Source organism: Gnatocerus cornutus, chromosome 7, assembly GCF_029298725.1.
Source record: "Gnatocerus cornutus isolate USDA-ARS CGAHR chromosome 7, icGnaCorn1.1, whole genome shotgun sequence".
Lineage (NCBI taxonomy): Eukaryota > Metazoa > Arthropoda > Insecta > Coleoptera > Tenebrionidae > Gnatocerus > Gnatocerus cornutus.
The window spans coordinates 459,605-475,926 of NC_142239.1; the positions used below are offsets into that span (position 1 = coordinate 459,605).

A 16,322-nucleotide genomic window follows, 5' to 3' on the forward strand; every position below is an offset into this window, starting at 1 on the left:
TTGCCTGAGTATCATATCTTAGAAATCTTTATATCATGGAAAACTCTAACCTTAAAAATGGCATGGTTACACTAGGAAAACAGTGGAACTAAAACGTTGGTTTCACAGTCGAAAAGTTACTAAAGTCACGTGAGTTAGTTCCGTATAATGAAAATACATACATATATCTACATATTACATGCATGTTTCATAGTGTCATAGTTACTAATCAACAAACGACAGGGTTCTTGCCTAGTTACTTACTACTATGGGAGTGGAAAAAATAAATTATTATTACACCAAAGTAACGACACGAACGTAAAATTAGTTTGTTTGCTTTATAATTATATAATTTGTTTTTGTAACACAACTACTAACTAAAATTGATTTTCTTATTTTGTGATGTTAAAAAGGTACAGATTTTCTTATCTTACTTTGTTGTAATTAAGAGAATTGTTTATATTTAGTTATAATTTTCATTGAACATATAAATAATAATAGTTTGGTTTTTTTTCAACTTATTTTCTTACCATATCAAATATTATGTACCAACTAACATAAAGTCGTAAGTCCCGGTTTAATGAAATATTAAAAAATACTCAAGTAGAAATGTATAATTTAATCAAAGATTAAGGGCAAAAAAAAATGAGATTATTTTCCATTACAATTTACAGATTCTCAAACTACCTTAAAATCAGCGAAATGCACATAAAATAAAACAGGGTACATAACTAACAGAGAGAATGATTTTAACATTCATAGCTATCCTCTACAATTGTTTCTATGTTTGGTTCATCTTGCAGTGTTTTTTTCTCAAAATTTTCTAAATACCTGATGCTAACTTTACGATCATCAGAGAGATGAAGACCAATTAAAATTTTCTTTAAACCCTTTCTTTCATTTCCTTCAAGTTCAAATGCTTCATAGTATTTTTTCCGTAGACACTGTTTTAGGGCCTTCTTTGCAGAATCTTGTTTATGCCGCTTTAGTTCAATTATAATTACTGCACATTTTGAAATAATAATTAAATCAAGCTCGGGTGAGCAATCCAACTTCCCACAACTAGAAATTAACATCCAAAGGTCACAGTGAAAGTGAAAATGAGCTTTTGGTAATTCTCGGTCGGTATACAAATTTTCCACAGATTTTTTAAACGCAACATATTTCATAGGTTCATGCTTCTCTCCACTTCCTAAAGACTTTAATGCATTCACAAATGACTCTTGTTGTTCTACAGTAAACAGGTTAGTTTTAAATTTTACCAAAGCCTCCTGAAGTTTGTCTGTAAATACTTGTTTCAATTCTAGATTCGGAATTTGTAATGTCCAATTCCCATCATTCTTGTCAATAACGTTAAAGTACCCACATTGTGTGAGAAACTGAAGAGCTAAGTCTACCTGCACTAGTTCGATACAATTCAAAATTGATTCACGTAATGATTTCAGATTATAAATATCGTTCAACTCTATAGTTGTTGCTATGATGGAAATTTTCTCATTGTCTCTAACGGCAGGAAACACCTTCTCCCGCATTTTTTCGAATTTAAATAGTTGGCAGATATATTTGGTTCCAACCGATTCAATCCAATAACTTTTTCGTACGAGATTCGGTAAATAATTGGTAATAGACACAGGATTAGAAATAGTTGTATCTTTGTCTCCCACTACAGTGTAATTGTTGTACCAAAGAGTAATTTCATCAAGAGCTTTTTCTCTTTGACTTCCTTCTTTGACACAGTTGTTAACTAAAGCGTTTACTTCTTCTCTGGTAAATCCAAAGAATTTATAATAATCATAATCCTTGTCCAAGAATGTTCTACGTTGCACATTGTTAGCTCCTAATGACATCGTACCGCCTGATGCAGTGACAGAAAAAATTATTACTCGTTGAACAAATTGTGCTGATATCTCATCTTTACATAAAAGACGCATTAGTTCTCGTATGAAAAACATAATCTGTCGGTCTGATGAGTTTTCACTAAATAACATATTCATAAAAGGTGCGTCGAACTCGTCAATCAATATAATAATTTTCTTATGGGTTTGTTTTGTTTGATAGTGGACCGACAAAACCTCGATCAAATATTTAAAAGCCACCATTATGTATTGTTCTGCTGTGTTACGATCCATTGCCTCTTTCCAATGATCATCATCATCGGCATATTTCAAATAGCACAAGAAAGGTTCAATATCCAATTCTCCCATATCGTTACTTGACCAGCTGAATTTTTCACCATCTTTATGAATTAAACATGTTTTATATTTTCTAAACAGCTTCATTATCATATTTCTAAGACTCTCCAAAAAGTCGCTATATGACGTTACTGATAATTGTGCAAAATCAAGAAAAATTACTGGATGCTGTCCGCAATGCTTGCGAAAAAATCTTTTACTTCCACAACCATGATTCTCTATGCATTCTTCAGTACATTTGTAAATTCTGAGATCCTGGAAAAGTTTATATTTCTCCAACTTTTGTTGTTCACTGCTGACAATTTCAAAAAACTTCTCCAGCATTTTGCAAGCCATAGTCTTGCCAAATCTGGGCGGTGCAGTGAGAAGTATTCTATGTGCATCCTTCATAACGCATTTAATAAACATAGACTTGTCCACAAAAGTCGATGTCCAACGAAGAACTTCAAAAACCAAGTCAGGATCCTGAAAAGACATAACAAATTGTAATTTCCATGAATTCCTATTTGAACATAAAACAAATTGTACATTTGTTCGAAGCAAGTTACTTACGTCTTCACTTTCATTTGAGCCTCCGGAAGTGTCCAAAGATGTTACATCATCCATTAAATTTAATCCAAGTAATTCCTATAACAAAAGTGTAATACAATGTTACCGTGTGATACAATAATATGTCTGGTCTTACTTGGTCTGAATAGACAGGTTTACTTTCGACTTTTTTGCGCTTTGATGAGGATGAGGAGCCCTCCATCAGATGTACCTGAAAAAAAATTTATATTCAACGAATTTTTTTATCTGTAATCTGTATGAGTAAAAAAATATTAACAAAGTTCCGTTCAAAATGATTTAAAAAGATTCAAAATAAATTTTTTACAATAAATAAAAAAATGACCAATACTAAAGAGAACAAAATTGTAGCAGAATATTATACACCATTAAAAACAAGACAACCATCTGAACTCCAACAATTTAAAAACAGTTACAAATCTTTTACCCAAGATAAAAAAATAAATATACCAAAGAATATCAATGAAGTAACTCAAATGAGAAATCGTAATTTTGCCATTGAATATCTCAATTCGACTGTAAATAAAAAACTAACAAAGACAGAATTTTGCAAATCTAAAAATATTTCTAGAAATTCCCTAAATATGGGACTAAATTCAGTTGGAATTAAGATTGCATGTAAAACGAGAACAAATGAGAACAAACGGGAACAATCCGGGACAAAAGAGAACAAATCGGAACAATTAGGAACAAAAGAGAAAAAATAAAATAAAAAATAAAAAAATATTCGATAATGTAGAACATAAAGCAGGTAGTCGTAAAAATATAAGTTTAGATGAAGAAGCACATAAATTAATTAGTAAATCTTTAGAAACTTTTCAATCATAAATGGACAAACTAGTTTCATACATTCCCAACGATGAGAAAGAAAAATGGAAAAAAGATTTAAAACCTATTATTACTGAAATAGACAGATTAGAAAATGGAGCAAAAATAGTCGGTTTCAAACAAGAAGTAGTAGATAAATATATTGCAAGAGCTAACAGCTAATTTATTCCTTGAACAATTAATTATGACAGACTGTGAACTAGAATCCGCTAATAATAAAATCGATGAATTGGAATATAAATTAGACAACTACAATAATTATGATCCTAAGAAATTAGCAGAATTAAGAAACAAAACAGTAGTAATACCATCAAACATCGATGATGTAAAGAAAAGAACTCTCAAAATATTTGAAAGACATACTAAAAATATGAGAGCAATAAATGAAAAAACTCAAAAATTGTAAATTAAATGGAAAGTACTGTATTCAAGAATTTAAATATATTCAATGAAGAATATCCAAAATTCAGAAAAAAGTCTTATTCAACCAAGTTAATAAATTAAAAATTATTATTTTTATTCTTGCGTTTATTATCGTAATTGTTATTATTGTTTTCTTAATTTATTACTTCAACGCTAATAAAAAATAGTTCAACAGTGTCCATGAACGTACCTATGATGATACTAATACGTGTCCATAAGCTAATGTATCTGTAGAATTAGGTAAAAGATATCTTTTATCATCTTTCCAACTTAGAGACTTTTTCTTTACTTCTTCAGTAAAAATATCATGTTTATGACTCCTAATCACTCTCTGTCTATGGAAGTATTCAGTTTGATTGAATAAGCAATTTTTGTAATCTTCAAAACTTATTTCTTTCTTCAATACTGCTTTCTTGATACCTTTTAATTTTTTTGAAACACACGTTTCAGTTCTGTAACTGTACATTTTTGACCTTAAACCTATGTATTCTAATATCTTAATACCATTCAATTCATCTTTGAATTTCCCTATTACTTTCTTATTTTTATCAGAATATAATGGATGGTCCTTTGGATAATCAGATGTATCAAAATAGTCGGGTTTGTTTTTCATAAATTCATAGAAATCAGCCATTTTAATCTCATATATGAAACTGTCGGTATCTCCATAAAGAAGTTTTATTTTTTCATTAAATTCTTTTTTAATTACATTGTAATGGAAGTTATACATTAATAATTTCGATAAATCTAATACGGCTTGCCCAATGTAAATTGGTTTATTAAACAATACTTTGGTTTTATAATTGTGAACTGCTGCCAGGTGTTTGCTAAATATAGTTCTGTGTTTAAAATTAGGTTTGTTTATCGCTTTTTGTAATTTTTCTTCATCACAATATAATTTAATATTTTGTTGGTTTCTAACAGATTGCATAGACTTACCATATGGTGCATTAACCATTAGTTTCCAGAAATCTTTTTCAAAATCATTTTTCGCCTTCTGTCTTTGTTAAGTATTAAATTTTACATATGGTGCTATGAAATTTGACTGAGTAAATTTTATACCTCTGTGAACCTTTGTTATTCTAATACCTAAACTTTTGTAAAGTTTTAATGTTTTGTAATGAATTATATAATTTTTCTTATCATAGAAATGACAAAGTAGTTTTTCTACTTTTCCGCCCGGGGGAATTCTATTTTCCGGAGCCAAAGGCAAGTCATTGAATTTGTTATGAATAGCCAAGTCTACAGGGAATGCTAAATCAACTTCTAAAACATAACCGGTATCACTATCTGATAACAGTATACCATCAACATTTTTAATTTCATCACAAGTCAACCATTTAAAGTTTTTTTCTGGTAATCTCTGAGATAAAGCCCATCCATATAGATTATTAGCATCTATATAGATAATCTGAGTATTTTCATCTGCCTGCGAATACCTGTTACTACACTGTGAAATACCTCCTCTAATTCCGTTTTCAAAAAACAAATACATTTCATAATCAGTTAATAATTCCAACTTCACTGAAGTATATTTGAGCATACAGTCCCAAGCTAACCCCGGAGTTGTATAATACCAAACAGGATCCAGTCCATAACTCTTTTCTAAACATAAATCTCTAAAATTTTCAAATACATCAGTTAATAGCAAAACATCTAGTTTTAAGTATAAATCATGCCATTCACCCAAGTTTTCAATTTTAAAATATTTCCATACTTTCACTGCATGTTTGAATTCTTCTTGAGAAATTCCTTCTTTTGTGAGCGAAGAATAAAATTTATCTATTGATGGAAGTTTTGTTTCAGAAAATTCCTTTTCTAATTATCTTGCTTTTTTCTTTCCTAAATAACACATCTAATTCATGATTTGAAAAGTATTTAATTATTTCTCTCAACTGACTTGATTCCAGATTAGATGACAAATTGTCTAGGCTACTTGCTAAAAATCTAAATGAATCGATAAATCTCAGTTCGATATATCCATTATCATCCATTCTTAAAATTTTACTGAAAGAAATATATTTCTCTTCGTTATTAGGTATTAATTTCAATTGACTTTTATCTTCTCCTAGATTTTTTATAAACAAATGACAATCGTAAGCGCTTAAATTATGAAACAAAATTGGAATAAACAATGGTTGTCTATATTTCAAATTGCATTTTCTACAAGCAGCTCCTCTATATTTTCCAGTGTAGTGATCATGATCTCTTACTTTTGGGTTTTCTATAGAAAAAAGATAACAAATTTTTGTTTTTTTATATTCTTCTAGTTCGATATCTTTTATGGGTTTATTTTCTTTTAATAACTAGTATATTGTTCTGGCATATTCAGTTATTCTTTTTATAAAACATTTATCACTTTCCTCTCCTCTGTAAATTTCCAATGGGTTACCAATATTATTATAAGCACTCTTAATGTATAATCCATAACCACAGGGAATATGAAATTGTGTTTTATGAGTATATGATGATTCAGGATTTGGTTCGCATGTATGAATAGGTTTCAGAATAGATTCAAAATCAGAATAAATTACATTCTTTGAATATTTTTAAATTTTAATATATTATCTTGTTAAGGACTATGAGTCATGGGGTTGTCCCATCCCCCTCTTTCGGGGATGACTGGTCCACCACCCACCCTGAACCAAGAGTTCTGGTGTAACGAGTCAGTACCAAAACATCAGTTGGTAAATTCGCTTCTCTTAAAATTCACCATCATCACATCACTGGAAGGCCTTACAAACCTTCCAGTTAAATCATTAAACATATTGCGACACTCTGTATATATTCTGTAAATACATTATTTACTGGTCCTTCGGCTGCTTTATTTTCCTGAACTCGAACATTTTGGTCCTTCGAGCCGGATAGGAAACCTGTGCAATATCGTGAGTGTCGTAAACATCATCATCACCGACTTGAAGAAGTCGGGAAAGCATCTTGTGCGTTCTTCTTATCATCGAAGTGGCAACATCATCCACCTTGATCATCTCCAGGACATATCGGACCAAAGAAGGGTCATCATAAAAGGTAGAGTTGCATGCTTCCTCTATTCTGACTACTATAAAGTATACATTTCTGACGAGGTCAAAATTCAAATAACAAAATGTCATTGTCACAACAAGACGCGAATAAATTTCAATGGATAATCAACACTTTGCACTCCCATTACGAATTTGTAGTTGACGGGTCGAATGAAGATAAGTTTGGTGAGGCAAAACGTCGCCTACAAAATGTCGAGCAGTTGCTGAAAGACTTCACCGAGTTTGTAGGTCGCTTAGGCGGTGATTCAATCAAACTTCCAGACGAATCGGGAGATAGTAACGAGGCGATCTACAGCTTCCAGACCATACAAAGTCATTTCTTCACGACATTGGGGCTCTTTGAAAACGTAATGTTAAATCACGGCCGATCTAAGCAAAAATCTAACGATTGTGCATCGGGCACAATGCAACATCTAAAATTGCCAACCATTGATCTTCCGCGATTTAATGGAAATTTCGGAGAATGGGCGTCGTTTATCGATACATTCGAAAGCTTAATCGGGTCCAACGATACGATAAGCGATATTCAAAAATTACACTATCTAAAGTCGTGTTTAGACGATGAGGCGAAAACTTCACTGGACGCGTTGAAGACGACCGGAGAGAATTACGCGGTCGCCATCAAGTTATTAAAAACGCGTTTCGAAAACCGTCGCTTAACGATTAATAAACACATAAAGACCATCTTCGACATCCCCGCAGTTTCCAAAAACGATCACACATCACTCCGTTCACTTCTGAATGCGTTAAGCATCAATTTAAGCGGTCTCAAAACCCTAAATCGGCCTGTTGGCCAATGGGGTGATTTACTTGTATATATAATATCATCAAAATTAGATTATTTTTCTAACGCTTCGTGGGAGGAATCCTTGCTGCCGGACGAAATTCCGACTTACGATAAATTAATCGCGTTTTTGGAGAAACGCTGCCAAACGCTGCAATCGATGCAGTTGAACAAAATCTCATCCGCGGTCGAGACGAAAAAACCATCTTTTCACGCAAAATTTATGAAACCGGCACAACCCAAACATAAAATTTTCCACATGTCTCCAAAAAAGACTTCGTGTTTTTTCTGCAACGGCGAGCACAACATCTTCAAGTGCGAAAAGTTCATTTCTTTAAGTCCCAAGGAGCGTATAAATAAAATTAAATCGCAAAACCGTTGTATCAACTGCTTCTGCAAAAATCATAGTGTCAAGGATTGTTGGTCATCGCATTGCAAAAAGTGCGACAAAAAACACCACACCATGTTGCATATCGAGGACACATCATCAAATATCATAACTTCTTCGGAATCAGAACCAGGTCCGTCGATGTGCAACATGGCGCTGAGTTCAAACGTTCTGTTGTCAACTGCGACAATAGTGACAAAATCCGCGAACGGTACGACGAAAGAGATTCGCGCACTATTAGACATCGGTAGTCAATCGCATCTTATAACGGAGTCTTTGTCTCGGGAATTAGGACTCCAAACGCACAAATTGAACATGTGCATCAAAGGAATAAATGGAATTTCTAAAATTCACAAATATGTAAATCTCTCGTTCCAAAGTCGCACTTCCCGGTACGCGACAACTGTAAAGTGCTTGGTAATTCCCGAGATAACCGGATTAGTCCCGACAAAGAACTTCAATCTGCAGTGTTTGAATATTCCCAAGCATATCCAATTAGCCGACGGGGCGCCTCATCTAGCTACCCCGGTAGACGTTTTATTGGGGGCTGAACTGTTTCTAAACCTACTCATTTCGGGTAAAATCCAACTGGGGAAAAACCAGCCGGTACTTCAAAACACAGTCTTGGGATGGATATTAGGGGGTACCATAAACCAAAACAATGAGGGCTTCACATCCTGTCTAAACATTCGTATCGACAATGCATTGTCTAGATTTTGGGAATTAGAAAATGTGGCTTCAGGTTCAAACGAAGCAATCATTGCGAGTCATCCGTGTGAAGATCATTTTTACAAAACTACCCATCGAGCACCAAATGGGCAATTTGTAGTCCGGTTACCCTTTACTGAAAATCCTCCAAATTTGGGCAATTCCCGCGAAATCGCCGAAAAACGGTTTTTAACGGTCGAAAAAAGACGTCTACGGAACCCAAACATAAACGAGTCCTATATCAATTTCATGAAAGAGTACGATCCACCAAACGATACTGAAATATCAGAGGCTGATATAGAAGCGAAACGCAAAGTTCCTTATGTCGCGGTAGTGCAAAACCACCAAACCGATTTTTTCCTCTTGCGGAGTCGTTCGACATTTCAAAAGCTTAGAACAACAATGGCCTGCTGGCTAAGAGTTTTAAAAAACTTAAAGCTTCGAGCGACGAATCAGCCCGAAATTCGCGGTAGTTTAACAAAAGCGGAGTTGGCAGAAGCCACCATTCGAATCATACGATTACTCCAGCAGGAATCGTTTTCCGAAGAACTTCGTCTTTTAAAAGACAAAGCACCAATAAAAAATTCGCGTATTTGCGCTCTGAACCCATTTCTTGACGATCAAAATCTAATCAGGGTGGGGGGTCGTATATCGAAAGCAGCGGTAACATACGATCGCAAACACCCCATCTTATTGCCGAAACACTTCGTCACGGAGCTAATAATCAAAGATGCTCACACAAACCAATTGCATGCAGGACAAATGGGCACTTTGGCATACATACGCGAAAGATACTGGCCCATTTCCGGCCGCGATCAAGTCCGCAAGGTAATCCACAGATGTGTCCCTTGTTTTAGGGCTAAGCCCACGTCTTACTCACAACTTATGGGCGACTTACCAGAACTAAGAGTAAAAGCTGCGCGGCCGTTTTTGAATGTGGGAATTGACTTTGGCGGTCCATTTTTCATCAAAGAAGCTCGCGGTCGGGGAAAAAGACTCGTCAAGTCGTACCTTGCATTATTTGTTTGCTTAACGACCAAAGCTGTGCACATCGAACTCGTCGGAGATTTGACCACTGAATCATTTCTAAACGCCATGAAACGTGTTATTTCACGACGCGGTAACATCGAAAGCGTTATCAGCGATAACGCTACAAATTTTGTAGGCGCCGCGCGCGAGCTTCACAAACTTGTCAGCAATCCGTCGGTTCAATCAAAATTAATGGAAAAGGGTATAAGCTGGAAATTTATTCCTCCACGGTCTCCTCATTTTGCTGGGCTCGCAGAAGCCGGCATCAAATCGGCTAAATCCCATTTGAAGAAAGTTATAGGTCAAAATCATTTGACCTACGAGGAAATGTATACTTTGTTGACCAGGATAGAGGCAGTTCTGAACTCGCGCCCTTTGACTGCTTTGACCAATGACGTCAACGACCTGGAGGCGCTGACTCCCGGACATTTCCTAATCGGCCAGGCCATGACAGCCCCAGTGGAACAGGATCATCTCGCCGTTCCTAGCAACCGCCTCTCCCGTTGGCAATTGGTGGAGGCATGTCGGCAACACTTTTGGAAGCGGTGGTCCAGGGAGTACCTGTCCACACTTCAAGGCAGAGCCAAATGGAACAAAACGTCGACAAAGTTACCGGCAATAGGGACCCTCGTCCTCCTGAAGGAAGATAACATAGCCGCCCTCCAGTGGCGGCTTGGAAGAATCATCGCTCTTCATCCCGGTGCCGACAACCTGGTGCGTGTTGCGACCATAAAGTGCGCGAGTGGCGTTTTTAAACGCGGAATAGTTAATCTTTGCCCTCTTCCGCTAAGTGACACTGAATAGTGCATGTGTAAATATCGGTATTTAACATTTTTGCGCCTGTACATAAATTTATAGTTTAATTTTCGTTCTTCTTAATTGTTTAGATGTAAGTTTATTTGTATGTATGTATATATTTTTCTTAATTGTGTCCATCTTTCAGTTTGTGTAGTTTACCTATCAAGGCTCTTAAAACCTACTCAGCGGTTTCAAGGCGGGGGGTTATGTTAAGGACTATGAGTCATGGGGTTGTCCCATCCCCCTCTTTCGGGGATGACTGGTCCACCACCCACCCTGAACCAAGAGTTCTGGTGTAACGAGTCAGTACCAAAACATCAGTTGGTAAATTCGCTTCTCTTAAAATTCACCATCATCACATCACTGGAAGGCCTTACAAACCTTCCAGTTAAATCATTAAACATATTGCGACACTCTGTATATATTCTGTAAATACATTATTTACTGGTCCTTCGGCTGCTTTATTTTCCTGAGCTCGAACAATCTTCAGGCATGTTCGGAACACATGGTTCATTACTAAAGCACACATTTTGATGTTTCTTTAAAGCATCTTCAGTTCTAGCGGAGTAGTTTAAACATCTTCTACAGAAATGTTTTTTGTTTCTATTTACTTCCAACTGATCATTCAACAATCGACTCAAATTCTTGATCCAACAATAATGATTTTTGTCTTTATTTCCAAAGTATAGTAAGTCGATATTCATTTCATATATTTGCTTATTATTATGATATAAAGGATAAAATATTTGTTCTTCGTAACTAAACACGGTAACATTAATTTTATTATGTGATTCAAATTTAGGTATGTCCTGGATTTTGACAGGAATTTAATTCATTTATATATTCCGGCTTATTATAATGATTCAGTCTATCTACGTGTTCTTTTGCTTGATGTAAACATGATATTACGCTGTACATAAAGCATTTATTATCGTTGTTTTTAACATTAACGCAAGCTTTTTTATCTTTAATCCACTTGGGTAATTCTACATATGAATTTCCGCTTAACGGTGTATATTTGTTTATATTAATGCGCAAATAATTTATATTTTTCAAAGTCCATCCAGATCCCTTATCTTGCAATTCATCACATCTTGATATAAATAAATCCTTTTGTTCATCCCAATATTCCTCCAGATCATCTTGTTCTCTTAGTATAACATTTGGTAACTGAAATTTATGTATCATTATAAAGTCTTCATTTTCCAGTTTCATAAACTCGCATTCCATCTCTAAATTGATTTTAATATTTTTATGGAGATTTAAAGCATTTATAACTACTTTAATAGCCTTTTCTTTTATCATATCCATATATGTTTCTATATCTATACCTTCTTCTAGATTATTATGCTGATAGGTTAATAATCTTCCTTTAAAAGCAACCTGAACTAAAATAAAATCTGGCTCTGGATTATGTCTTGCTTTATGCAACTGCATTCGACTTTCCTTAATATATTTTCCACATTCATCACACTTGATCTTTTTTACTCTTTCTTTTTTCGGTTTAGAAAATATGCCATCATTAAACGGAAATATTTCCAAGCTCTTTTTGTTTTCTCTTGTTATTTTTAATTGCTCTTCAGCATGAATAATCTCGTTTGCCAATTCTGCCTTATTGAATCTTTTAATGTATCTTATACCTAAAGATTTTGCCATATTACGTAATTCAAGCAAACGACGACTATTCAAATCATGTTTTAATTTATGCAAATGTATTCGAGTTTCCTCGATATATGTTCCACATATATCACATTTGATCTTCTTTACTCTATTTTTTTTTGGTTTAGCAAATATATCGTCATCAAACTGAAATGTTTTTAGGTTCTTTTTGTTTTCTTTCTCTTTATGTAGCTGCATTCGGGTGCTTTTGATATATTTTCCACATGTGTCACACTCGATTTTCTTAACTCTCTTTTCCTTTGGTTTAGCAAATAAATCATCATCAAATGAAAATATTTCTGAATTCGCTTCGCTCATTATTTTGTTTTCGTTTTTTATTTTCTCATGTAATTGCTCTTCAGCTTTAATAATAGCTTTAATCAAGTCTGCTTTATTATATTTTCTAATATATTTGATGTCTAATGATTTTGCAATATTAAACAGATCAGATAAACGTAGATTACTCAAGTTCCTTCGTTCCATTTATTATAGAAAAAAATCTAACAAACAATTCTGTTTTTATATGCCTTTTAAAATTAGTTCTAGTGTAATATCTACCACAAACACATTACAAACGAGTAGAATTAACTGCTTTTTTACATTGTTTACATGTTTTTTCATATTTATTTCTATAGTTATAAAAATCACCTGGACATTTTGGTTCTAAACAAACCGAGCAACGACTAGTCATTTATTAGAAAATTTATTCATCAAAGACTTCAAGATTAGGAAAGTGTATTTTAAGAAAACCTAATTTTGCCAAGTTTAACATATTGTTTTCATACATTTTAAATTGATTATGCATATTTTTAAATACTAATCGTTCAAAGTCATTATTTGGTTTGCTTCTCATATCGTTAAACTTTTTTTGAAACAGTTGCCATGCTTCTTGGTCATCGTTATGTAAGCGATTCATTTAATTTATTACATTTTTTTTCACAAGAAATTATCCATAAACAGTAAGTGCTAAAACACACTGTCCCTGTTTAGGTAAAATTGTGAGAAGCCTCGAGATTCAAAAAATATGTGTTATATATGGAGGTGATCAATTTAATGTTTATTTAATTAATTGTCGAAAAAAATAATACTTGTAATCAAAGCGATCTAGTGCAATATACGAGGCCTACGTATTATAAAAGTCTACATAAAATGAATGAAAAGCTAGATATCAACCTAGGTTCAAGGGAAAAGACAGCAATTATTTTAGAACATAATAATATAAATAAAGCTATTAGAAATAATTATAAACAAAATATAGAAAAAATCAGGATTATTTTCTTTAATTTTATAATCCAAGAAAGAAGAAGCAAAAAAAGTGTCCATCAGAAGTATTTCCCCCAATAAGAAAGCATGACAAATATAAAAATTTGAATTGGAGCATTTGAAAAACCATAATTTAAAACTGAGAGATTTATTATTATACATGGGATTGGTATATGAAGCGTAGTAATTATTTTGAAACAGCTATAACACAGGAAGACAAATATAATCACTCAGTAATCAGTGTTGCCAACCGTGGGAATTTTTTTGGCTTATTTAGCTGAATTTCATACAAAATATATTCGTTTAAAGATGATTTTCAATAAAAAAGTCCCACGGTTGGCAACACTGTCAGTAATTTAAAATAAATTAAATGATTGACATTAATAATACTATTATTTGTTGTAATATTGGGTTACACGAGAGAGATAAAGGACGAGATTTTAAGAATTTTTCAAAAGATAACGAAATTACATATGAAGAAATAGAGTAGATGGAATGAATGAATATATACAAAATGATTAAAAATTTTAAAGAATTAATAATGATGTTGAATAACAATAAGGCAAAAAAGGTTATGAAATATTATTTTAATTAAAAGAGTTGGTAGATAAATAGGAAAATTACGGTAACGAATATAATCTTTTAAAGCAATATAAAATTAATCCTAATCCATTAAACCAGTTTGAGTTTATAAATACAAATAACTAGTCCTATAAAATTAATTTGAGTACGTGGTTTACCGATCTATGGTTTCCGTTATTCAAAAGAAAAATATAATAATACCAAATGATCTTTTATGCTTTATACAATATGGAATTTCAGTGGAGGATAGCTATCTCCCACTGAATTTACACGATATTAAGAAAGATTTAAAGAAAATTTTAGGAAATTATAAAATACAATACCAAATAATAAATTATGATAATATTAAAAATGAATTATCATATTATAAAAAAAATAATAACAAAAGATATTATATAGGTTTCACCAAATAATTTAAAAAAAACAATAAGGATTTTATTGGGTGTTCGTAATTTTAAATCCCTAATTATATAAAAATTATTAAATACAAATACAAAAACAGCTCAAGAAATTAGAGAATACTATAATATTACTTTGGAAGAAATATTTTATTCATATTTGGAATACACTAAAGACTTTTATTTAAATACAGGGCTAGTCACGAGAAGATTACTTCTGAAAATTATATTTCCGCAACCCAAAATACAAATACCCTGAACTACTAGATACTGCCAGAATTAGAAATAAAATGCTGAATCCACGATTGCTTTGGGGTCATTTGGGGTGGTCAATGTCACTTTGACATTATTTATTTTAATTTCGTCTTTATTCTTAATTCCGTTCCTTTAGAGCCCCATTAGTTCGAAGTACCTTTATTAATCTGTCCTATACCGAAGCTGTAAGTGCTCGACCAATAATTTTTCTCCTTAACACGCATGGTATGTTAGGTTGAGTTGAGAAACCCGTCACAAAGTCTTATTCAAATGATGAGAAAACTGACATGATTCTCATCTACGGAGAATGCCAAATAATGCTGTAGCTGCTGCGGACCTTTATCGTAAAGATATCCACATCGAAACTGAACTGGGTTGTCTATGGACACTCACGTAACCTCTTTTTCCGTAATTGTCAAAGTGAGACTGTCAAAGCCTAAGCAATCGTGGATTCAGCATTTCATTTCTGATTCGGGTTGTATCAAGTGACTCAAGAAATTAGTATTTTGGGTTGCGAAAAAATCATTTTCAGAAGTAATCTTCTCGTGACTAGCCCTGTATATAGAAAAATCACTCCATAAAGAGAATCAGATAAAGCAAATTGAAATTAAGATAATCTGAAATTAAGAGAGATTGTCATGTTTTTTAGTCCGCATAAATCTAAGTGTGGGAAAGACATGTTTTCATGATAATTTAATCGATGATGACAACGTAAACAGATAACTCATCTTTTGATAACAAAAATTTTTGGACTGCAGATGTAAGGATCATTTTTAATGTATTTTGACACGCTGAATTCAAATCTGTGCTCAGTTTTTCTCCATCAAGTCTAGATTTTGAAATAGCATATGATTGTTGACCCCTCGTGATTGGTCGCGGGTCTCTGTCAAACTGAAAATATATGAAAATTCTTGGATGTAACCCACAAAACATGAAAACTTACAAAAGCTTTCAAAAAGCTTGATATTCACTTGACAAAATAACTTAAATTTGAAAGTTTAAAATAAACTTACAATATACTTTGATGTGTAAGTTTCCATCTACACTTAATAGCAACGTTGCGATAAGCTGCCTTACGAAACTTTAGATTAACTTGTTTTGGTAAGTTTATAGTAAGCTTACAGAAAGTTGATGTGGTAAGTACAAATGAAAATGGGCGCATGTGCGTGTACCAATTCAGAGAAGAAACCAAGAATTATAGAAAAAGTGTCATTCGTTCTTGAAGCTAACTATTTATAAGTAGTTCTGTTTTCTTTAACTATAGATGCTGTAAGAAGTTCATTTTCGACAGTCACGAACCGCGAGTTCAAGATGGCTATGATGGATTGGTTCAACCATTCGAGAACGAGGTTGAAGCGGGCTGGCGAAAATCTCGTAAGGGCAGTTGCCGGACCAATTAGTGATTTTTTAGCATAATTCACTACACAA

The 16,322-nt window shown here is 33.3% G+C and overlaps 2 protein-coding genes and 1 pseudogene across 2 annotated transcripts; 1 reads left to right on the top strand and 2 right to left on the bottom strand.

Moving 5' to 3' along the window:
- Window positions 1-578: 578 nt before the first annotated feature.
- LOC148170555 (uncharacterized) lies at window positions 579-2,937 on the bottom strand. Its single transcript, XM_088041468.1, has 2 exons — window positions 2,857-2,937; window positions 579-2,798 (listed from the first exon to the last, which is right to left on the bottom strand). The coding sequence occupies exons 1-2, from the start codon at window positions 2,920-2,922 to the stop codon at window positions 729-731; spliced, it is 2,136 nt and encodes a 711-aa protein (XP_087897594.1). The 5' UTR covers window positions 2,923-2,937; the 3' UTR covers window positions 579-728.
- A 4,155-nt stretch (window positions 2,938-7,092) lies between these two features.
- Window positions 7,093-10,743, top strand: LOC148170556 (uncharacterized). Its single transcript, XM_088041333.1, has one exon. It carries the CDS (start codon window positions 7,093-7,095, stop codon window positions 10,741-10,743), a length of 3,651 nt encoding a protein of 1,216 aa, XP_087897459.1.
- A 130-nt stretch (window positions 10,744-10,873) lies between these two features.
- Window positions 10,874-14,427, bottom strand: LOC148170557 (uncharacterized; annotated as a pseudogene).
- Between the last annotated feature and the right edge of the window lie 1,895 nt (window positions 14,428-16,322).

What these genes read in the sequence shown, in the direction of transcription:
- LOC148170555 (XM_088041468.1), bottom strand. Translation starts at nt 2,922, where the DNA reads ATGGAGGGCTCCTCATCCTCATCAAAGCGCAAAAAAGTCGAAAGTAAA. An exon ending in AACCTGTCTATTCAGACCAA is followed by an intron (nt 2,799 to 2,856) that starts GTAAGACCAGAC and finishes CTTTTGTTATAG; the next exon opens with GAATTACTTGGATTAAATTT.
- LOC148170556 (XM_088041333.1), top strand. Translation starts at nt 7,093, where the DNA reads ATGTCATTGTCACAACAAGACGCGAATAAATTTCAATGGATAATCAAC.